Source organism: Saccoglossus kowalevskii, chromosome 15, assembly GCF_978046115.1.
Source record: "Saccoglossus kowalevskii chromosome 15, keSacKowa6.1, whole genome shotgun sequence".
Taxonomy (NCBI): domain Eukaryota; kingdom Metazoa; phylum Hemichordata; class Enteropneusta; family Harrimaniidae; genus Saccoglossus; species Saccoglossus kowalevskii.
Window position 1 is genome coordinate 29,247,322 of NC_140655.1, and position 25,006 is coordinate 29,272,327.

At 36.3% G+C, this 25,006-nt stretch overlaps 1 protein-coding gene across 1 annotated transcript; it reads left to right on the forward strand.

Annotated features, from left to right (window-relative positions):
* Positions 1-6,500: 6,500 nt before the first annotated feature.
* On the forward strand, positions 6,501-23,073 carry LOC102805741 (uncharacterized). Its single transcript, XM_085508564.1, has 6 exons — positions 6,501-6,587; positions 18,118-18,154; positions 18,264-18,872; positions 18,997-19,044; positions 21,757-21,924; positions 22,865-23,073. The coding sequence occupies exons 1-6, from the start codon at positions 6,543-6,545 to the stop codon at positions 23,071-23,073; spliced, it is 1,116 nt and encodes a 371-aa protein (XP_085364690.1). The 5' UTR covers positions 6,501-6,542.
* Positions 23,074-25,006: the final 1,933 nt, after the last annotated feature.

Genomic DNA, 25,006 nt, shown 5'->3' on the forward strand with positions numbered 1-25,006 from the left:
GATTACAATTACATAATAAATATGGGCGAAGGACCACGATTGTATGATAAATATGGGCGAAGGATTACGATTACATAATAAATATGAGCGAAGGATTACGATTACATAATAAATATGGGCGAAGGATTACGATTGCATAATAAATATGGGCGAAGGACCACGATTGCATAATAAATATGGGCGAAAGACCACGATTGCATAACAAATATGGGCGAAAGACCATGATTGCATAATAAATATGGGCAAAGAACCACGATGATATAATAAATATGAGCAATTCAAAGAACCACGATTACATAATAAATATGGGCGAAGGACCACGATTGCATAATAAATATGGGCGAAAGACCACGATTGCATAACAAATATGGGTGAAAGACCATGATTGCATAATAAATATGGGCAAAGAACCACGATTGCATAATAAATGTGGGCGATGGGCCACGATTACATAATACAAATGGACAAAGCTTTCCTATAATTTATTTCCAGAAAGGGATTAAGGACACTCGCATAGATTATCATTGGATGTTTTGAATGGGAAAACATGTATCCTTCATTTTAGATTTGTCAGTTGTTCGTGGTACTTTTTTACGAATATATTTAAAATAAAACTCTTGTGTTGATCTTACTGCACTGCATACGATCAATTCTTTGGAATTTGAATCAAACCAAGGACCCGGTATTAAGACGGGGTCCAGCAGATTATAATTTCTCGAGTACCTGTCATGTTTCATCTGTCGTAGACGTAGCAGATTCTTTTGTTTCTCCGATTCGTAAACTCGTGTAAAGAGTTCGATGACCTTACGATTAAATGTGTGGAATGATTGCTCATATTTTTCTGCGAAATTTTCTAAACTAGTTTGTCTTTCTTCTATTTCATTTTACACTCTGTCGACTCTTTCGCTTGTATTCGTCTGGTCATTCACTATTTTATATAGGTTAGAATCAATACGCAGGATCGCTTTTTTCATAAAACGTTGGAAGTCCTGATCACTACTATCCCAACTCGCAGTGTCCTTGGCGGTATCCACATAATGCGTAATCGATCTCTGAGTCGAGGGTTTCGGTGTATTCATCGTGTTGTCCTTTTTTGTGTATGCATGCCCTAGTTTCGATTGGCCTCGCTCTTTCGCGTAAAGGTATCACAAAATACCCCGACACTTGTTTAACTTGCAAACTCTACTATATTACTGTAAAACGGAATGTCTCCCGGAGAAGCATGACCTACACGTCGATGATCATGCGCAATGTAGGCATGAAAGTCAAATTATATTTATGTAAAATAATAAGTCTTCCAAAATGACAAGATGAGTATTTTTCAATATTCGAGGTGAATTCACTCCATTATACAAACATTCAGAATACAAGGGAATACTCTCGCGAATAGGGTTTGCTTTTAATGTTTGTATACTTGGAATGGGTTATTGTTTGCGAATGTTGCTAGGAATCCTAAGGCTTTTCTTAAATTCATGTTTGAGCATGATACCAATGCTTTGAGTACACCATCGGGTAGGCAATGAGGTATAAATGCGAAGTAGCGTGACACCGATCACAGCGACCAACATTTTAGCAATCCAACTTTATATATCCTCGCTTTTCGGTGATCTTCGTTAGAAATACCAGTAAATCGGCAAACGATTCTCAGACACTCTCCGAAAAAGTTCCGACATGTATCTTTCTGACTTTGAAATCTTGGCATCACGGAGCAAAGGGCAAAATCGTTTTTAAAATCAGAATGAAAATTAAAAATGTTCAAAACTGAAGTGAAAACACAATATTAGTTTCATTTTTAAAAGTAAAGTGAGTTATAAATAAAAACAAGTTTACAAATGTAAATTGTTTAAAGTGATTTTAATGTTTGCTTATGCATTTAAGTTTAATATCGATTTTAATTTTGAAGCCGGAATAAAATAAGTGTTGATTATGGATAAAAAATATATGAAAAAAAAAATACAAAAAAACATGACCCTCCTCGGTTGCCATATTCCAAACTCTAAATGCAATTCGGTGTTCATATATACAAAACATTTTCTAACATACACTCCCTTCTGGAAAATGAAATCACGTCTTTAAATCTGCTACAAATGGGTCAGTGTTCAAGTCCAACAGTTTTTTTCTGCCGGCGATGTAACCATTTTCTATCATCTACACCAGTCGTTTTTAGGACTTGCAGCGTTCCTGGTGTGTTAACAACATACGTTCTTGTGAAACTGGATTTTAATAGTATAATGTACCGCATCCACATATTACCTTATACGAAAGTGGTGTCTGTTAGTTGCGCCATCAAAAGGCAAATATAGGAATGTTCAGCCAATCAGAATGCTTCTTGAGTCTTTCCTCTTGCGGAGGGAACATACAAAATATATTTTGATGTCCGTGTATGCATATTTTACCTCTATGCTGTATGCAAGAAAGTTCTCATCGGACATAAGGCTGTGTAAACATTTTTGAGTTTTCTCTCAGCTTATTTGTATGGACAGGCGACCTTGTTGTAGTAAATGTACAGTATACAACGACACAGCCAATGCCTGTCTCTGAACACACTCGTGACAGTTACTAGCATGCACTCATCAATTGGTCACACAGGAACAGTTGTTTAATGCCAAGTTGAATTCGGGAGCCACCGATCATCGGTCCGGCGCAACAACCACGTACGATCACCAAGTACGATCACCGTACCAGCGCTGATCGCAGTCGGGGAGACGTTTCCGGGATGTTGAATATGAGCTAAGTGGGGATATACTTCAGTCAGTGAGGATATAGTCGTCGCCACCAGTATGTGTAACAAAATCTGTTTTGTTGATTACTCCAAGTAGATACGACCATAAACATATGAAACACTATTCAAACAAACGATTCTGAATAGAATTACCGCACGGGTTTTAGAAGAGATGGATGAACGGATAACAAAACCGTGCGATCGGGCGATGTGAAACCCCGTGTAATTAATTTTTCCACGTTTTATAATTACACAGCAATGAAAAACAGAAATAATAAAAATATCAAGGATACAGAATAATATTTGCAATACCTCATTATACGTTTCTTTGCATATAAATAATTCCCGTTCTCTGTATTTTTCTAAGCGTATAGGTGAGCATATTACTTCCATGAAGCCCCTGTTATATTTCCCAACTTTTCGTTTATTCTTTTTTTTATCTCAGGCACGCAACATTCTTCATTTTGAATTGGTTTATTCTACAAAGGAGCATGCAGTGGAAATGTTTGTATTCATTGATGTGTATCACGTGCGTGAAATGTATTATTAACGACAGGGTAAACTTAAAGCGGGGAAGTCGTCACCTGCGCATGCGTCAGATGGCCATAGCGTGTCATTGTTTACAAACATGCGTCCACCCATGAGCCTTTGCGTTTTAGCGTGTGTTGTTCAAGTTATCATCGTTTGGAACTCAACCCGCTTTTAAGTTAGTTGCATGTGTAATGTAATTCATAACACGCATTGGACTATTATAAAACTGCTGGTATCCTAATTTATTGCGCATGCTTTTCTGTGACTTTTGACCGAATAACATGATATATTGGCAGCCAGCTGGCAATATATAAAAAAAACATAAAAATAGCGAAACATAAAAATAGACAAAATAGATACATAACATAAAAAGTTTGATGAATTTAAATGAGTATTCAATTACAACTTGTTGACATCTCATTGATATAAATGCTCTCATATTTTTCAATAAAATACTACACTGTTTTATTTTATTCGGTGCAATGACATTTTATTTTTGTACTCTCTCGGCTACACTCCTACCAGTACTTCGCTGACAGAAACAAATTCTTCTCACCATATCACGGGATCCTTTATGGGGTAGTAAAACAAAATGGCAGCAAAGTTAGCATGTGTGAAATGCACGTACAACACGTCTCGTGTAGGAATCTGCCTTGAAACGACTGACGATTGTAAAGCTGAAATTAATACGTGTTATTGAACTATTTTTATTTTGAGATAGATAGATATAGCGTTACAGCATCAAACAAAATAATCTTACTAGTTGTATGTAAATTTGGGTCGTCCTACGCTGTCCTAATAATTTTGAAAGCTATTTTACTGTTAACTCCGAGTTAGTATTCACTAAAAAAACGTATCTCGTATTCAAAGAATGTTATTTCTGTAAATCAACTGTATTGAGAGACACTAAGTGTGATATAATGTTCAAGAATGGAACTGTAGTGTAATCACATCTCATTCATATAATGTAGTCTAGTAGATAAATATGGCGGCATATATTAGTTAATTTTGTTACTTGAGTTCAGGCTATAATTATTGGATTTACCAAAAGAAATTTACTTGGGACCATTCGTAAAGCTAGGCTGACCTTTATGTTTGCCTTGTCTTTCTGTATGTGTGTTTGTAGGGTGAATGTTTTTGATTATAAAGCCACTCATTTAATTGATTAATTTATTTCAAATTCAGACATAGATAAACATAATAAATGGGTATTTTACACGTGTTTAATATTACATATGCGGTCTATGTGCCCTTCTTATGACAAAACATGTTCACATTTGAAAGATGATCTTTCCGGCAATTGTGGGAAATCCGTTAAAACAGCAATTATAGAAACTAATAATCTAATTTGGTGTCGAAGGAATTTCCAGCTGGAAATATCAGGGCATTCTATCCACAACTTATTACAGTTAATAAATTCAATTGTCCGAGTCGTCGACGTGACTATTTACTTTCTATATACACGTGGTATTTTAAGGACTCCCTAATGGGTCTGATATATTTCTGTTGTGAATAACTATCAAGTATTGCCATGACAATTAAATATTTTAAGATCTAAAAATGTCACAACAATGTACTTTGAAATCCGATAGTTGGTGAATTTCAGGTAAATTCAGTACACAAAACTTTCAACAATGTGATTGATCACATCGTTTTGTGATCATACATTAGTTGCAGGAAAACAAATGTATCATTACGTTGCTGAAATGTACACTAGTATTTTGTTTATTTCAGCTAAATACAAAAAAATCGTCAAGCAATATTCATATTCATCAATATTTATACAGACATACTAATTCGGGCAATCGATGATCCTATACAACATTATCATGGTAAACACCCATAAACACAATACTCTGTAAAATCAGTGAATGAATGATACAGGTACCTCAAAGTGTATAGGCAATAAGTGATGTCATGTGTAACCACATAACCATATAAATGTTCAAATATCAAACTAAACCGGCATCATTCAGAGCATCGTTCAATTAACTGAAATGAAAGACGACTGGAAACGTGGTGAGCTTAAACGACTTCATTTCTATAGTGTATTCTTTAGTTTGCTACCCTGGAAAATCAAATTTTATTAATATATTTTACATCCACATATTTAATTCAAGGATTGCCTACAGGAACAATTCCTATTCATAGGGTTCATGAAAAAACAATAAGAACTTAAATATACAAAATGGATTTTACCGATATAAATAATATAGCCATCAACTTATATTTAAAGTACTGAAAACCAAGTATTAAATTTCCAATTACAATGTACTAAAAATATCAATTTCCGAAAATGACAAAAAGCCAAAAATCAATAGTGAACAAAAAGTATTACAATGTTTTTTGGGTGTGGGTGTGCTAGCGTTCACCCTTTATAAGACTGAACACATGGGGTGCCAATTTTCTATTTGTGAACATATCTGTAGAGTAATGTATAATTTCACCACAATCATTACACACCTAACATGTTTCAACATCAATTAAGTGTATAGCAAGGTATAATTTACTTGACTGCGGAACAACGTCATTTCTATCAAACATTTTGAAATATGAAGTTAATGTATTGTGACATGTATAACTTTTCATTGCAATGCCTTTTCCTAATAAACTACTTCAGCATGACTGTAAGGGTATTCCGTAATGTATGCCTGACATAATGGAATACGAGATGTATGGAACGCCCGGTTCTTTTAAAGCTCACATTGTACTTTTAATGTATGGTGAAATGTGTATGGAAGTTCAGCTAAATGCCTGAGACGCCATTTACACCTTTATGTTCGGCTGATTGTCATTTTGCGGAAGGACATGCAGTGCAAATTGTGGCACATGAAACCTATTATTGACGACGATGCGAAATGTCCGGGCAAAATTTGAAGTTAGTTGCATGTGTACTATAATTGACAACACGCATTTTTCTGTTATAAAAATGCTGGTATAACAAGTTTATTGCTAGTGCTTTTATACTACGCTTGAATGTATGGTTACTGACCGAATGTCATGGTTTATTGACAGATGGCAAATATAGAAAAAAACACAAACTAAAATAACACATAACAAACCAAACATTATTCTGATTTTGTTACAATTTTATGATATCTTCTAGAGTGCAATGCTTTCATTATTTCTCTCATTATTTCTCTCACTACATAAATTGCAGTCAGAGTTAGGGCGTCAATTTGACCCCTCAATTCAATATTTATTTATCAGCGCAGAATTTACATAATGACCTAAGAATTATCATCCATATTTCCGTTGACACAATATTCGGATCCACATCGTAGTGAAAATGGTCCGAATTTGGTTTCTCCTCGCAGCAGTCCTCCAGGCACAGGTTAGTGAAAAATGTACTTGGCTTTCTGTAAAAAAAAATACATGTACACTGTTTTGAGATATTGTGTATTAACAGGCATCACTACAGTAACTCTAGTATTGTTATTTGTGTGGTTTCAAATGAGCATCTATAGAAAAGTCAAGTAAAAATTATTTGAATGAGCTATAATGAAGTACTAAACATGTAACAGTTATTACAATTCTGTTCCGAACTGTCTTACGATGTATAATTACAGCCCGACTTTCCTTGGATACAAACTCTGTTGAGATAAAATTTCCATCCCATATACACACAAGATAAAAGAACATAATGAATACTAATTTAACATGACGGCGATCTCGACTGATACAAAAGTAAATACTGACATCGTCGAAGTTAGACCATGATTTCATACTTTACATTTGTGCGACAAATTGAAGTTATCGACGTTCTTTGGATCGAAGCACAATTCCTATGACAAGTAGAGTTAAATATCTGTATTAAACGGAATTTAATGGTAAACCCGAGTACCATTGTACTTCGAAAGTTTATGTATGACGCCCTATTTTAGCAAGTGGTACGGTTTGGTTAAACTATATTATATACAAACATTTCCTTATACATGTTAACCCCGTGCGTCTTCTGGGGAACTTTTCACAATGTATTCTCATCTCCATCTTCTGGGTACTAATTCATACGTTAATTTGATGCGATGCACATGGGCAGTCTTGTGTCCAATAACGAGCGATTACTGGATGGCAAATTATAGAAAATACAGTAGAATTTCTCTGCGTCCTGTATACTGTTCGATGTAAACAAACATGGAACGTCATAGACCAATCATTTCTAGAAGAGCAAATAACCGAATCATTAATCAAAGCAGTTCTGAACGATAGCAGTGTTTTTTTCTCTCGTTAATGTATTCATTTGTTGAGTTAAACTAGAAACTGATATTGGCAAACACTAGCAATCTGCAGTTATTTTGTCGCCACCTTGAACGATTGGTCGGAAAATTCATAACTGTCGCTTTTTGAAACAAGTAACCATTTGAAAAAAAAAATCGCCTACATTCATGCATTCAGCAGTGTTAAAATCCCCGGTGTAGAGTTGATTGGGAATTTTGAATTGTATAATGAATAATGACATGAACAATTTTAGCAATTTTAGAAACTCGCGTGTCGACGTAAATTTGAGTGATGGCAGTAAAAACATGGTACGGGTACATACCGGAACTCAAACAAAACACTTATAAGTGAGATCGACGTTAAGCAATAGACAAGCGAAACCGAGAGAAACGAGTTTTTGAAGTTGGAATGGACAAAACCAACAGTACAAACATTCCAGTCATACTAAACATTTCGTTTACATAACATAACAAAGGCATTATAAGTGTAGCCATCTATTGTTTAGTAACTGTTTAAGGAGGGGGGCAAAGGGGTAGCTGGTACAGATTTACGGGAAATAAAAAGGGTTGTTTACAATTTACAAGGAAAAAAAGGCGTTTTTACAGTTTACAGTGAAAATTGAATTTTGTAGTGAATTGTGTCGTCTAGTCGTTTTACAGTTTCGAAAATGTAATTTCCCTGGATTATTCTTTACGACTTTTTTTATTTGGATGTAAATTCTTGTACGTACCGAGAAAATGACACGTTTTACAATGTACAAAAAAAATATTTGATTGATTACGTTGTACGTCTAACCTGTGATTACCGAATTACGAATTTATTTTTTCAATTTACGTTGTACGAACAAACAAATATTGCAATTACGTTGAACGAAAATAACCCTTGCCCCCCCTCTTTAAGTGGATTATATACATATTTTGGGGAAAGGGACAGGAATAGTATCCCTACTATTTTAAAGTTAGCATTGAATATTCATCAATAAACTGTGGTGCATATTTTCCCCAAAAAAAATTATTAAATAAATTAATCAAATACAATTTTCTGTGAAAATGTTTACGCTATTCTCTTAGTTGAAACATTCTCTATTTAACTCATAAATTGGCTTTAGTTTGTCGAAAGGAAAACAATACCACTGGGTAGCTATTTTCGGTGCACGTTAGTTGAGCTCACACGCACACGGTTTCTTTCAACTAACAGCCTGCAGAACGTGACGCCATTCATACTATTTCCGCCAGAATAACAGGAATAAGGTAGACTTGTATACACACTCGGTCCGAGGTAATACTAAGGACAGTTGGTGTTTAGTGTCTCGTGCTAGACTTCAGAGTACCAGTCGTTATGCACGAGAAGGTGTCCAAAACCACTCGTCAACGTGGTAGCTCATAATCCATTGCCACCGATCAGAAAGTGGCAACCTAGCTAAATTCTGCCTGCGTTTATTGTCTGATTCAACATGTCATATAGACTGCCCAACCATGCAATTTTATTAATATCTTTCTTAAAGCGCGGTGGTCGTCGCGCAGCGCGTGTTCGAATTTCATGTAAATAATTAATGTATTTTACACGCGTTGTATACGTCGCTATATGCCGCCCTTTAAATCGTGGTCCGACGCGAAATTACCACAACTGGTCGATTCTGCAGCATATCCATTGCTATTACTTATTCATGATATGCAGTGACGTTATGGAACCCGGAAGTGGAACACAACAGAGGAAAGTAGGTGTGCAAAAGATTCAACACGTCAGACCTCGCGTGAGTGAGTTGCGTCGGGGGAGGGGTGGAACGAGAGGGCGCCATCCGATCTGAATAGAACGTTCCAGGGGGGTTCACTTTATATGCTGTTACTACCCCATGTGCGTTCCAAATTTAGCGGGAAAGCGGGGTGTTTTTCACCTTCTGAAGCGGGCCTGCGCGGGAGGCAAATAGGTCCCCTTTAAAATGCTAATGTCTGCAATAGGCCCCCAGAAATAAACTCACAGGGTTGCTGCGCCCGCTGTAGGGCCTCTCTTGCAACAACCACTCTCATACACCGCCCTAGGCCCCGAATTGGCGGACCCATAGCCCCGACTAGGCCGCAAACGTCCGCCTGAACTTTCCCACCGGAACTTACTCGCCACTTCCAACACGAGCATACGGAGAAGGCTTATTGTAATCGAAGAAACGAAACTAAACAGGATAACACACCTAATAAAAATTGAACTGTATTCAGTGAATATGGGTTTTGTATGCTCAATATTTACAAAATATTTGCCGAAAATAATAATATTTAATACGTATATGGCTCGTTTCGCTAATTACAGATAATCACAAATCTGTAATCAGCGAAACAAGGTTCTTACACGTACAAAATTTACAACTGTCGATGGAAACTTGACCAGTATATTTACCTTTCAGTAGTGTATACAATAACATAAAACATTTGCCAAAAATAACGGGATTTTAATTAGTGAATGGTTTGCTTCGCTAATCAGATAATCGAAATCTGTAATCAGCGAAACAAGGGTCTTACACTTACAATATTTACAACTGTCGGACGAAACTTGACCAGTATATTCACCTTTCAGTAGAGTATATAACGAAATAAAACATTTGCCGATAATAACAATATAATCAGTAAATGGTTCGTTTCGCTAGCTACAGATAATCAAAAACCTGTAATCAGCAAAACAAGGGTCTGACATATTCACAACTGTCGGACGGAACTTGACCAGTATTTTTATTTATTTATTTAGTTGTTGCTACCTTTTTACATCAGGGGTTCACTAATAAGTAATTAGGAACTGCAATATAATTATTTGAAAAAGCACATACTAAATAAATGAAAAAAGAAACAGACATTTTAAAACTTAAAGGAAGTAAACAAAAATAAATCTTTTTAAAACTTAAAGAAAATACAAAAAGACAAAAAGAATCTTTCGAGCTTAAAGTTAAATACAGGAAATAAATGTAATCTACATAATCTCTTCTATAATCCATGGCATCAATAAGAAGACTTTTCACAATTCTATCAATATATTTACCTTTCAGTCGTATATATAACACCATAAAACATTTTCCGAAAACAGCGGGATATTAATTAGTAAACGGTTCGTTTCGCTAATTACAGATAATCGAAAATATGCAATCATGCGGCGAAACAGAATCTTATTAAATTATACATACAATAATCACAAATATCGGACGAAATACAAGCTCTAAAATTATGTCTATTGCAAAACAATTCAACCGACAACCAGTTTGACGCCACAATTCCTTGCTGGAGCCCGAGTTCTACGCGTGATTTTATTGCGTTCAAAATTGTTCCATTTCAAACTGCGCATGCACACACACTGTGATTTCTCGAAATGCGTAACTTGCTACATCAGGGTAATGAAAAAACCTGTGGTTCTTTCAACAGTTTGCCGGAGTCTTTAAATTGGTTGTTCGTAACGATAGAATCACATATGCTATCGGAATGCAGTTTGGCACAATTTTACTGAACAAAAACGTAAAACGTAAGTTGCGTGAAACAGATCGGACAAAAGCAGCCTTTCTTATCGGTTGGCAGCTATAGCATATTTATCACCACAAAACGTGGGCGTGGTAATTTCGCGTCAATGCGGAAAATTCTACAAACTGGTTCCAAGGGATTTAGCATATAAATCAATACAATTGCCACGACTAAGTTAGTCTACATGTCATGGTTTACCCACAATGGTCGGCTTGATCCACCTTGCATTAGCATGGCCCAAGCACGTGCTGTATGGGTAATTGATTACATGCACTGGACAAGCATAAACTAGACTACCTGTTGTAAATGTAAAAAAATTCCAAAAAATACTAAATACTACGCCACGACTATCAAGAACGTTCCAATGATTCTGTGCACAAAGTTACGCGTGGAGTAAACAGACAGTGTACATCAATAAATCAAATCAATTTGTGTATATTCTCCTTTTTGATCACAGACTACTTACACAGTCCATTGTTGTGCTTCAAAACAAGCAGCATATTGTGATGTTTTTTTATATTATGATTGGATGGAAAAGATGCGCTTTTTTGGCGTTTAACTTTGGGGAGATATTGAATAATCAAATAACAGAATAATTATGGAATTAATCAAATATTATACGTTGAACAGTGTATTGCACCACGAACGTGAACAAGAAAACTTGTACATGAACTCAAGATTGTTGAGACGCAACTTTTCAAAACCCAATTGTGGATGTGAATAGGAGGTAGGGATATAAATATTTTAGCTAAATGTATTGAAAACTAGATGATCTGACAAATGTTCGATCACAACGTGATATTCTGAATCATATATCAGTTTGTAGCTTCTTTTTCCGTTATGAAAAATTAGAGGCTCGCATAAAACAATCACTTAATTCCGTAAGCAGGACAATGTTATTTGTCAATTAAATAGGGGGTTCTATTAATTACGATCTGTTTTCACCATGTTCTATTTCACAACTTGTAGGTCATAGGGAATGAGGGATACACAACTTTCCATGTGCAAAATGTTACTAGTTATGTCTGTAGTCTTGAAAGTCAAATACATGTATATTTCATCAGCATACATATGTAACTCGATGTTGTTTTGTCTGATGATGTCATCTAGTGGTGAAATGTACATGGTGAATAGAATAGGTCCCGAGTGGTACACAATATTTTAGAATGTGAAAGTTTGATGAGATTACATTTATTGCTATAACTTGTTGTTGGTCACAGGCATACGAGAGCATGTAACGGGGATGTGTGATCGTGAAGTCGCTAACATAACACAATCCCCTAGTTCAAGTAAAAAAAAAACTAAAATAACAAACATTACCGAGTTACATATATTTTTTTCTGAATAAACTATGTGTACTGGAGTCACAGTACAAACCTGCCGGATTCTCCACCACGTGTTGTGAACACAGGCGTTGTGTTTGGGGATCGGGAACGTCTTTCTTGGTTGATGTCACTTACACGTAGAGATACCAGATTCGACCCAAATGAATACACATTAGTTCATTACAAATATTCCAGCTTTATTCACACAAGCTGTCAACTGAGGTAACCCCTCGATAGTGTAGACAATTCTAATAAAACTAACATAAAGCCTTTGTGTCAAAGGTTAGGAAATCTATCTTGTTGAATTACGTTTATTGTTTGCATAGAAATACATTTTGCAAGTTGTCTAACAACAGTCACATTAGTGGTATTCATTAAATGAATATTTTTTTCTATTGTGGTAAAAGTAAGAAATTTCTCTGGGATATATGGTACATGTACAATCCAGGTGTGTTACAGAAAAATAAATTCTTATGAACTTGCAGATTGGTGTAAAATATCCTGAATATATTGTCACGGTTTGCAGGGATTCACTATCCTCGCCTGAAAATGTCACACCTGTCTATATGCTACTGGCGAGTTTTTACAGTTGTGCGACTTTCGTCCCAACTTTTGTTGTGTCATACCAGAGATGGTCTTTTGCAAAATTTCCTCTAATGTCCTCGTCTTCTGCCACTTTTTCAACATTTTGGAAAAATATGTCAAAAATTATTGGTTTATTTTACCACACTAGTGGTTCATCTTTGAGCCCCTTTGCTTGGAAACCCCTGAACGCGAAATGTTCAGTGCATCGCAATTTACATTACATTTTGATATATATAACAATGTAACTAGCCCCCAATTGGCAAACAACAAAAAAACTCTTGAAAATCTATTGAGCAGAAGAGGGCGCACATTCCTCAGTAAATTAACTTACATGTGCTTCTATTGGAGATGCTCTTCTAATAGAGCAAATACGGTAACTGTTTTATTTGGAATAAACAGTGATGACATAAATGGTACATTGGTATAAATATGGGTATAGATTTTGCCACTATCCAGGTATAAAATGGTCACACTTTTGAGCTCTCAGGGGCACCACCCTATCCAGCTATTTGTCAACTGCCCCCCCCCCCGGGACGAACTCCTGTTATATCATCACAGGAGTTGAAACTCACTGTCGGTTCAAAGCTTGGATTTTACTAAACCACAACTAACTAATTCAATGAAAGTCGATAAAAGTACACGATTTTTATATTGCACGCAACAAAAACTATCACCAATTTATAGTTTGGCACAGTTTGTTAAATACTCACCAGTGCGAAAAGTTGTTTTCCCGGGATTCTGCTCGCTAAACCGTACGTAACTTTAATGACAGCCATTTTCCTGTCGAACGAGGACAAAATTACTTGGCTAAATGACGTCACTGTGTTAGAACTAAAACGCCGGGGAATGATTGTCTTCTCCTCTTAGTATTTCGCTATAGATTCTGTGGTATTCTTCACTGTTGTTGTCCATTTTCCATGCATCTGTCACACGCAATGTAATATTACCGTAATTGGTATAGTACAGGTGTGATCGTTCAAATACCAAAATGGCAACAGTAACAGAAAGACTTCCCTGGCGGCGATGATAAAATACGAATACGGAGCCAACAGATGAGGTTTCAACTGGTACTGGTATTATTATACTCTGCAAACATCAAGTACAATAACGCGGTAAAACCCCACTACTCCAATAACTAGATACTTAAACTCCAATACAATTCAACGAGATCTCCGATCTGATCTCAGTGCTGAACAACTCCCCTATATATACCCACACTGTCTATAAATAGACCATTACATCAGCATACATAATGAGTCTGGAATTTACTACATATTTCTAGAATGTTCCATTACCTTCTATTGCCTTCTACAGTGTCCTATTACCTATTCAACCAGCTTCTAAAACTTCCACCCAGACACAGTACGGTTCTAGAACATTCTCAGTCACACGGAAGTGGTAAACAAGTCGTATGCGACAGCATCCTACATGGAAAGACATTTATTTGTGCATTTCTGTAAAAAAAAAAAACTGTGGACAGTATACACATGCAGCTAAAGTAGACGACGAGTAGTTCTCTTTCCGGAAGTATCCCACTTGTTATCGGAAATGCCTTCTCCAGTGACGTCAAAATGACCTGAAGAAAATGGCTGTCATCGAAGTTACGTGTGGTTCGGAGCACTAAACCCCGGGAAAAGAACATCAAACTAATGGTTTTTGTCTCGGTTTTGGTTTCGTTGACAGTTTAATAAACACGATATCGATTGGCATTAGCTCCGATGGTGCCAGTGTGATGTGAGAAAAATACTTGCTTTTGTCGACTTGTATTTGGCGTCGCACGTTTGTGTTATAAAAAGCCATAGCTCTTCTGTGTCCATAAAAATCCTAATGTATGAAAATAACAAATTTAATGACACAAAATATATTAGAAATAACTAAAATACCATCACAAAGACCAAAGACTGACACACAAAGAGCTATGGACTGTTAGCTAATTACAGAGACAATACAAATGTTAGTTTATTGTTTCACATTATGTATTAGTTGTAGTATGGGGGTTTATACAAACAAAAACTACACGCCTAATATTTGTTTTCTAAATTATGCCCCTGTGCTTGGGGCAATACAGAAAAGTAAACGCAGGCATGCAGAATTAAACGTTGTGATAAACGCCCCCTCCCCAACGTTCGAATAAAGCCACACGATCAGAGTTCGGGCCGATTAATGTGTCGCCTCTGCATAAACAGTAAGATGAAAACGCTTCTCGTAGGCGGTTGCAGTTGGACCACGTCATAGAAGGACTGTCAGTTGTTGGTCGAATTTTAGTTTTCATGGTTTTTTGTTTAACAAAAATAAAGGGGGGTGTTTGTAAAGATAAGATACTTTCAGTAGTTCGAGCAAGCAATTTTACAAGTTGGGCATCTCAAATCCCTGTTGACATAACAGTGGTGTGTCCTAACTGCCTGACAAAACGTGTAGCCAAAACATTAACATAGTACTAGTAACTACACTTCAAAGGCATAACGTTTGGTCTGTTTCAGTTGTGTCTATGCAAAAGCGCTATGTGTACATTTTGAGATAGATCCAACCGATTTTTTATCACATGTGCTAACCAGCAAATGTGAACGCCCGGGGTTCTGTTGCTGTGATACTTGGCAAGGTGTAATCAGGCGGGGCATTTTCAAATAGTTTTCATATTTTGAGTAGTGTTCTAGAGCTACATGATGATATGTCAACACATATGTTTTATATACTTGGCATATTAGCCAGATAATCTCTAGTGAAAACATAATGCATAAAACGAATTTTATCAAATATATTGTCGATCCGCTCCGCTAGGATTGCCCTTAAATCACCTTTGTGTGTCTGTCTGTGTGAGTGTAATTTACAGTTTTTTCACGTATTTATTCTTCTGTGATTGTTTTGGTTAGGCCGATTTTGCTCGAATTCGGCAGGCAGGTCACACCTTCACTCTAGCTAGGTGGTAAAATCTGAAAAAGATTCTGGCCCACCATTGCCATAGCAATCAAAAACTGATTTTTGAATAGCTTCGCGCCAAATGTAAATCATTCTACAAATTTAAAGTGCTTGTGAAATGGCTTCTATTTTCACGCCTAAAATTATCCATTGATACATAAATATTATTAATTTTTATGTTTCTAAGCATGAATTATTTTTTTAAGTGAAAAAATGTGTTTTAAACTCAGTCTACAGCAACTTTATTTTTGAGTATTTTAAAACGAGGCTCCTCATTAGCTTCTCATTTGCATACAGGAATTACCCTAGTGACGTCAGAAGTGGAAGTCGCATGGCAGCTTGCATTGCCGATACGTGTAAATAAGGCATATTTCTTGTGCAGTTTTCTCGTCTTTGACTAAATTTAAATTTATGTACTTGTTCGTCGAGGAAGAATGGACCATAATTAACACATAGTATCAATTTTTGTTGCATGAGGTTGAATTATATGCGAAATATGTCCGTTCTGGTGCAGCTGGTCACCGTGATCGTCACCGACACCGGCGCACGTTTGTACACTGTCGCTGGACAAAATAGAATTTGACGTCGGAATTATCTCGTTATTTAGCAGGTTACTAGGCACGTCACTACACTGTTTTATTAAAACTTTCAAAATTAAAATAAAAGAGAACATATTTTGACATTATAAACATTAGACTATAGTGATCACTATAAAATAATTAAAAAAATGACAAATCACAGTTACTAAATAAATGACAGCCGCGTGGAAATAAATTGACATTTTGTTAAAATAGGTGAACGCGTCGGGTCACGGCGAGGACAAGTGCTTTAAAAGCGGCGTTTAATTGGATAACAAAAATAATCGAGATCGACACACATACAGATAAATTCAGAGTGGATTCGAGTTAGCGTGATCCATGGCGTAATTGTCTTAATTATAACATCGTATTAAAACTTTATTTGGTGTAAACACATTGACCAAGCCCGGATTCTTATTTCATAAATTATTACCCAGATCAAGCTGCAAGCATGGAGGTAAAAAAAGAACAGGAGGACGTCTCTCTCTCTTCTGAAATCCGCCTCGGTGATCATGGTCTGATCCGGAATCTATTTCTTTCAAAAGTGTTGCGCCAGGTTTACGTTGTCGGCGTTTCTCTTTACACCTAGTCGTTTTTTTTCATGGACGAGGACAGTTTTTCTAAAAATGTATGTTTATCGTTTAAAAGTATACTGAATGACCAGTGTTATTACGGCTCAGGGGTATGACTTCCTCTCACATTTTGGCATTTGGTGGCGTACTTTCGGCAATCCGGAAACAGTCGACCGTTTCACAATAGGTGGGCGTGGCTACAACAAGAGAAATATCCCAAATTCACTTGGATACGAGTAATCATTTTCAGCCAAAAAAATCAATAATCAATAACTACCCATTTCAGTTGGACACAGATATAAAATGGGAAACGTGAGGGGGGGGGGCATGGCACAGGCGGACATAGGTCATTCTACTCCGCTTGAGTGAGAGCACAAAGTTACCATTTAATTTTTTATATCTTTTTTCATTAACGAGAAATTTTATCTCAACGTTGGGGTAACTATTGCGATCGGCCGATATCGCTCAAACTTGGTAGGCTGGCCATAACTTGACTCAAGCTGGGTAGTATCAATTTTTTAAAACTTTCCCACCAACATTTATGACTTCCTACCAGTCTTGTGGTAGAAGTTGCGCACCACAAGAGATCACCAACGCCGACATTGTTACACTGTACCAACGTAACCCCATCACAACTTTGAATGTACTGTAAATGCTGCGTTCAATAAAATAATCTATAAAATACAATCGCGAAACGGTCAGAAATAAAAAGTTTATCATTTTACTGAAATCTAGTTTGAAGAGTCAACTTGCGCCGCGTGAATATAATAACGATAACAGCAAAAGACGCGCTAATAATAAAGTGAAGTGGCTTCCTAATTGCGAACTTCGTTTGCTGCACATTAATGTCCTACCATGCCGGCAGCGGGGCGGAGCGGATCGCCAATCAGTCTACCGGCTTGTCCTGAAACTATTCTTAAACTGGTTGTGATGAATGTTATTTATTAAAGCGGGGGAGTCGTGACTTGCGTATGCGTCATATGGACATAGCGTGTCATTGTTTACAAAAAAGGGTCTACCCATGAGCCTTTGCGTTTTTAGCGTGTGTTGTTATCGTCGCTTGGGACTCAGTTCCCGCGCGTGCGCAGGTGACGACCCTGCCACTTTAAACGGTTCGCATTTTTATTGATATGTTGTACTATTGTCGTGTCCAGACTAACCCTTATATTTTCTCAATAGGCACATAATAGCGGTCGTTTTCCTAGAGACATTGATGGTAAATATGAATTAATTATTAGAATATGCATTGTTATTGTCGTTGAAGGTAACGACGAGTGACATTTGAAGAAGAAAAAATATCGTAATGCAGTATATTCATATTTCAGGCCTTGTGTTTGTTGGTACTGGCGTCGATGAGAAGTTGTACACCAAAAGTTATTCTGACAAAAAGTGGGACGGTCCTTTTGATACTACATGCTGTATGGTAAGAATCGCATTCATGCAAGACGGTAGCTTACTTGGAGTCGGTGAAGACCAACTACTATATACCAAAACGTCATTTGATTCTGGCAGCTGGGAGGTCGTTGAGGACAGTTGTTGCATTCAGGACGTGACTGTGAAGCACGACGGTACAATCATCGGCATATCGAACGAACCGAAACTGATGAGTCGCACCGATCTTTCCCGCCAATGGACAACCATCCTTAAATTCAATGATGCTATCCGTATTGATGTATTACCAGACGACAATCTGTTAGGTGTTACTGCAGACGGCGAACTCAAACGCCGAGAGGGTGGTATTTTTGGTAATTGGGTATGGGAGAAAACCGTTGGTATGAAGGCCGAAGACATCTCGATTCAACCTGATGGCACCGTGTTAGGCATTGAAAAAGGCGGATGCGGTGTTCACGTCCTTGACTTAGAAACTGGTGTATGGGGTGAGGAATTACCTGAATCTCAATGTGTAACAGCTATTGCGTCACCTGGCAATTTGAGTGAGTATTGAACAAAGTGTTTCATTATCAAATTAACAAATAAGAAGTGAAATGTATGACAAAATAATTGCTAACAGTAGTTACATCATTGTGTAATATTAATCTTACGTTTTTCCCCATCAAGTATTCCCTGTGCTCATGGAAAACACTGTAACAGACGCACCACCGAACGGTACGTACTCATTTAAATATTTAAACATATGTAATGAACACATAGGGTCTTGTGTATAGTCATATCTAGAGCACCATTACCGATAGAAATATTCACACAGTGTATTATTGAACACATTACACACTAGATCTGATCAACATACGTCTTGGCACATATGGCCATGTGCAATATTGCAGATACTTGCATTTAATAAGTGTTTTATTGAAGACCTTGGGCTCATACGTATATCTAGAGCACTGTTACAGATTGGGATATTCTACCAGTGCTTTTTTAAAGACATTGGTCCCATCATCAGATCAACATATTCAATAACCATATATGATTACGTGATCTTATTAAAATGCATAAATAGTGTTCCCAACCTTGTATAATGGTCTTACTGATCTGATGAAGACAACGTGTGAAATTGGTAAACTGCTTATGTAAAAAATTATCTCAAGGTTGCGTTGATCTATTCCACGCCACACTATGCTCACAAGACATATCATCTTCAAATTTCTTAATTTTGAATTGTACTTTCAGCTATTTGTCAAAAGCCACACTTTGATACAGTGACACACTGTGAGATATATGCCACATGTTTTATTAGTAGGTACAATACACATGTGTAATATTAGTTAGGTTATTTAGTTGCAACAATATGCCAGGCCTCATTTACATATTTTAGTCCAATTAAATAAAGTAGTAGTTTTTTAATTAGTAAACATATCTGCCCGAAGCTTCAATTCATGTCTGTATGTTATTTAATGTTTATATACCTGTAAAGTTGGTAGTGAAATGATTGGGACCACCGCCAAATCAAGTGCGTTCGGACTAAGACATTCAAACTCTCAGTTATCGTTCAAAAGATAATGATGGTGCGAAATATGTGTGGGTTTTTTACGAAAATGCTTTGTCACAGAATAATAGTCTGTTAAAGGTACCAAGTATGGAATAATTAGGGGACAAAAAACAAACCTGCGTAGAAATCGGAAGAATAGGTCTTTTGACTATCGAAGACGCATTTCAATGGACTTGATTACAGACAATGCCTTGCGCAAATTTCATCCGGAAATTCCGCATTGTGCTCTCGCAATCGAGGACTTAGTAATTTTTACAAGGTTTGCCACTTTTGTGGTCACGTGGTAATTACGTAAACATTAACTCTCCAGTTTGTGCGAACTTGTCCCTCTATACTTAGGATTTTGGAATATATACGCTAAATTACGGTTATGAATGAGACAATAGACAGAGAATGCTTTAATCAAAAACGTCACCAAACCCTTCTCGTTACCTTAATTAAGTTTATGGCACAAGAGCCTATCTACAGATAGACCAAACTGTTGTCGTTGCGAACATATTGTAAAAATGTCTGAAACTATCCACGTGTATGCAATTTACATATCATAGTGTGGAGATATCTAAAACATCACATGTCTGTAATTTACATATCATAGTGTGGAGATATCTAAAACATTACATGTCTGTAATTTACATATCATAGTGATTGTGGAGATATCTAAAACATCACATGTCTGTAATTTACATATCATAGTATGGAGATATCTAAAACATCACATGGTTGTAATTTACATAGTATAGTGTGGAGATATCTAAAACATTACATGTATGCAATTTACATATCATAGTGCAGAAATATTTACCACATGTCTTTAATTTACATAGCTTAGTGTGGAGATATCTAAAACAACATGTTTGTATAATATCACATGGCTATATTTTACATACCACAGTGTGGGCAAATCTAAATATCACATGGTTGTAATTCACATAGCATAGTGTAGAAATATTTCTGTAATTAGCATAGCATTGTGGAGTTATCTAAAAGATCGTATGTCTTTAATTTACATAGAATAATGCGACGATATATAAAATATTAAATTGCTTTAATTTACAAATGGCACTGTAGTGATATCGAAATATCCCACATCTTTAATTTAAATCAGTGTAGAATTACCTGAAACTTCACAGGGCGGTATTCTACATACATAATGTCGAGATATCTAAATCTCGCATGGTTGTAAATGACATAGCATAGTATAACGATATCTTACACATCATACGTATGTAATTTACTTAATATAGTGAGGAAATATCTAAAATTTCACAGCTATTTAAAACATATTATGCCTTTACATAATAATTTACAAAGCACGAAGCAAAGATATCTTTCTATCGAATGACTGTAATTTATATAGTATAGTTTAGATACATCTAAATGACACATGGATGTAATTCGTCGAGTATATATTTTGCAGATATCTAAAACATCACATGACTGTATGTCATTTACATAGAATTAGTATGAGGTTCTATTACAACACTACGTGTCTGTAATTCACATAGCATAGTGTGGAGATGTCCCATATCACATGACTGTATTATATATATAATATTATAAGTGCTTTATTCACATAGCATAGTGTTAGGTATGTAAAACACAACATGTCTGTAATTTACGTAACATAGTGTGTAGATATTATAATTTGCAAGGCACACTGCAGAGTTATCACAGATGTTCGTGAGTTAATATCAATATCTCCACACTGTGCACGTTGTGATTTTGAGTAAATTTATGTCATTCGATTGTCCAATTTAAGCTAATTAGAATTGTCACATCATGGCCAATAATTTATTTATACGATGTTGGTCAAATATGCAATAAACAAATGCAATGATCTAAAGACACTCTAATATTAATATCTATCACAGTGTCATTTAGAAGTGATCTGCGCTGTGGAGCAGGGTATGTAGCCCCGAACGGTGCTGATCCAGCTGAGTGCGACCCTAACGGAGAATTCCCATGTTGTTCTCCCAATAATTGGTGTGGTAACACTGCCGACCATTGTGAATGCAGCGATTGTGTAAATTATGCAACAAGTAAGAGAATTAATAATTTCTATATTGTCGCCTTGACATAGAAATATGATGACAATTACAGTTATTTTTGATATGCATGTTCAGTTAATGTGATTGTTTCGTTTTGTTAAGTTGTTAGACACACGCTCACTCACTCACTCACTCACTCACTCACTCACTCACTCACTCACTCACTCACTCACTCACTCACTCACTCCTCACTACTCACTCACTCACTCACTCACTCACTCACTCATTCACTCACTCACTCACTCACTCACTCACTCACTCACTCACTCACTCACTCACTCACTCACTCACACACTCACTCACTCACTCACCCAGACACACACTCACACAATTATTTACTCAAAATATATCTTAAACTAACAATATTAAATATTTTCCAATTCCTTGCAAAGTAATAAGTAATTTGAATTTGTAATGATAACATTTCAGAACAATACTGAATATGCACATACCTAAATTATCCATAATTTGACTGCTCGGTGCTCACCCCAGGTCATAAAATAATACTGGGTTCAAAAATCAATACAGCGTCAACAATAAAAAGGAGTCGAAATATATCGCGCGGTATGGATTGAATATTGCAATATATTGCAGCAGTGACAATAACTGGACATCACTGATATCATCGATCAATGTTCATGAGTTGACAATCTATATTTCCACACTATACAATCTATTTAAATTTATGTAGTTCGATGGGCCACATCATAGCCAACAATTTCAATATCACAGATGTTCACGAGTTAATATCAATATCTCCATACTATGCACGTTGTAATTTTGAGTAAATTTATGTCATCCGATCGGCCAATTTAAGCTAATTAGAATTGTCACATCATGGCCAACAATTTATATATACGTTGTTGGTCAAATATACAATAAACAAATGTAATGATCTAAAGGCACACTCTAACACTATTATCTGTTACAGTGTCATTTAGAAATGATCTGCGCTGTGGAGCAGGGTATGTAGCCCCGAACGGTGCTGATCCAGCTGAGTGCGACCCAAACGGAGAATTCCCATGTTGTTCTCCCAATAATTGGTGTGGTAACACTGCCGACCATTGTGAATGCAGCGATTGTGTAAATTATGCAACAAGTAAGAGAATTAATAATTTCTATATTGTTGCCTTGACATAGAAATATGATGACAATTAGTTATTTTTGATATGCATGCTCAGTTAATGTGATTGTTTCGTTTTGTTAAGTTGTTAGACACACGCTCACTCACTCACTCACTCACTCACTCACTCACTCACTCACTCACTCACTCACTCACTCACTCACTCACTCCTCACTACTCACTCACTCACTCACTCACTCACTCACTCATTCACTCACTCACTCACTCACTCACTCACTCACTCACTCACTCACTCACTCACTCACTCACTCACTCACTCACTCACTCACTCACTCACTCACACACTCACTCACTCACTCACCCAGACACACACTCACACAATTATTTACTCAAAATATATCTTAAACTAACAATATTAAATATTTTCCAATTCCTTGCAAAGTAATAAGTAATTTGAATTTGTAATGATAACATTTCAGAACAATACTGAATATGCACATACCTAAATTATCCATAATTTGACTGCTCGGTGCTCACCCCAGGTCATAAAATAATACTGGGTTCAAAAATCAATACAGCGTCAACAATAAAAAGGAGTCGAAATATATCGCGCGGTATGGATTGAATATTGCAATATATTGCAGCAGTGACAATAACTGGACATCACTGATATCATCGATCAATGTTCATGAGTTGACAATCTATATTTCCACACTATACAATCTATTTAAATTTATGTAGTTCGATGGGCCACATCATAGCCAACAATTTCAATATCACAGATGTTCACGAGTTAATATCAATATCTCCATACTATGCACGTTGTAATTTTGAGTAAATTTATGTCATCCGATCGGCCAATTTAAGCTAATTAGAATTGTCACATCATGGCCAACAATTTATATATACGTTGTTGGTCAAATATACAATAAACAAATGTAATGATCTAAAGGCACACTCTAACACTATTATCTGTTACAGTGTCATTTAGAAATGATCTGCGCTGTGGAGCAGGGTATGTAGCCCCGAACGGTGCTGATCCAGCTGAGTGCGACCCAAACGGAGAATTCCCATGTTGTTCTCCCAATAATTGGTGTGGTAACACTGCCGACCATTGTGAATGCAGCGATTGTGTAAATTATGCAACAAGTAAGAGAATTAATAATTTCTATATTGTTGCCTTGACATAGAAATATGATGACAATTAGTTATTTTTGATATGCATGCTCAGTTAATGTGATTGTTTCGTTTTGTTAAGTTGTTAGACACACGCTCACTCACTCACTCACTCACTCACTCACTCCTCACTCACTCACTCACTCACTCACTCACTCACTCACTCACTCACTCACTCACTCACTCACTCACTCACTCACTCACTCACTCACTCACACACTCACACACTCACACAATTATTTACTCAAAATATATCTTAAACTAACAATATTAAATATTTTCCAATTCCTTGCAAAGTAATAAGTAATTTGAATTTGTAATGATAACATTTCAGAACAATACTGAATATGCACATACCTAAATTATCCATAATTTGACTGCTCGGTGCTCACCCCAGGTCATAAAATAATACTGGGTTCAAAAATCAATACAGCGTCAACAATAAAAAGGAGTCGAAATATATGGCGCGGTATGGATTGAATATTGCAATATATTGCAGCAGTGACAATAACTGGACATCACTGATATCATCGATCAATGTTCATGAGTTGACAATCTATATTTCCACACTATACAATCTGTATAAATTTATGTAGTTCGATGGGCCACATCATAGCCAACAATTTCAATATCACAGATGTTCACAAGTTAATATCTCCACACTACATCAATATCTCCACACTATGCACGTTGTAATTTTGAGTAAATTTATGTCATTCGATTGTCCAATTTAAGCTAATTAGAATTGTCACATCATGGCCAACAATTTATATATACGTTGTTGGTCAAATTTACAATAAACAAATGTAATGA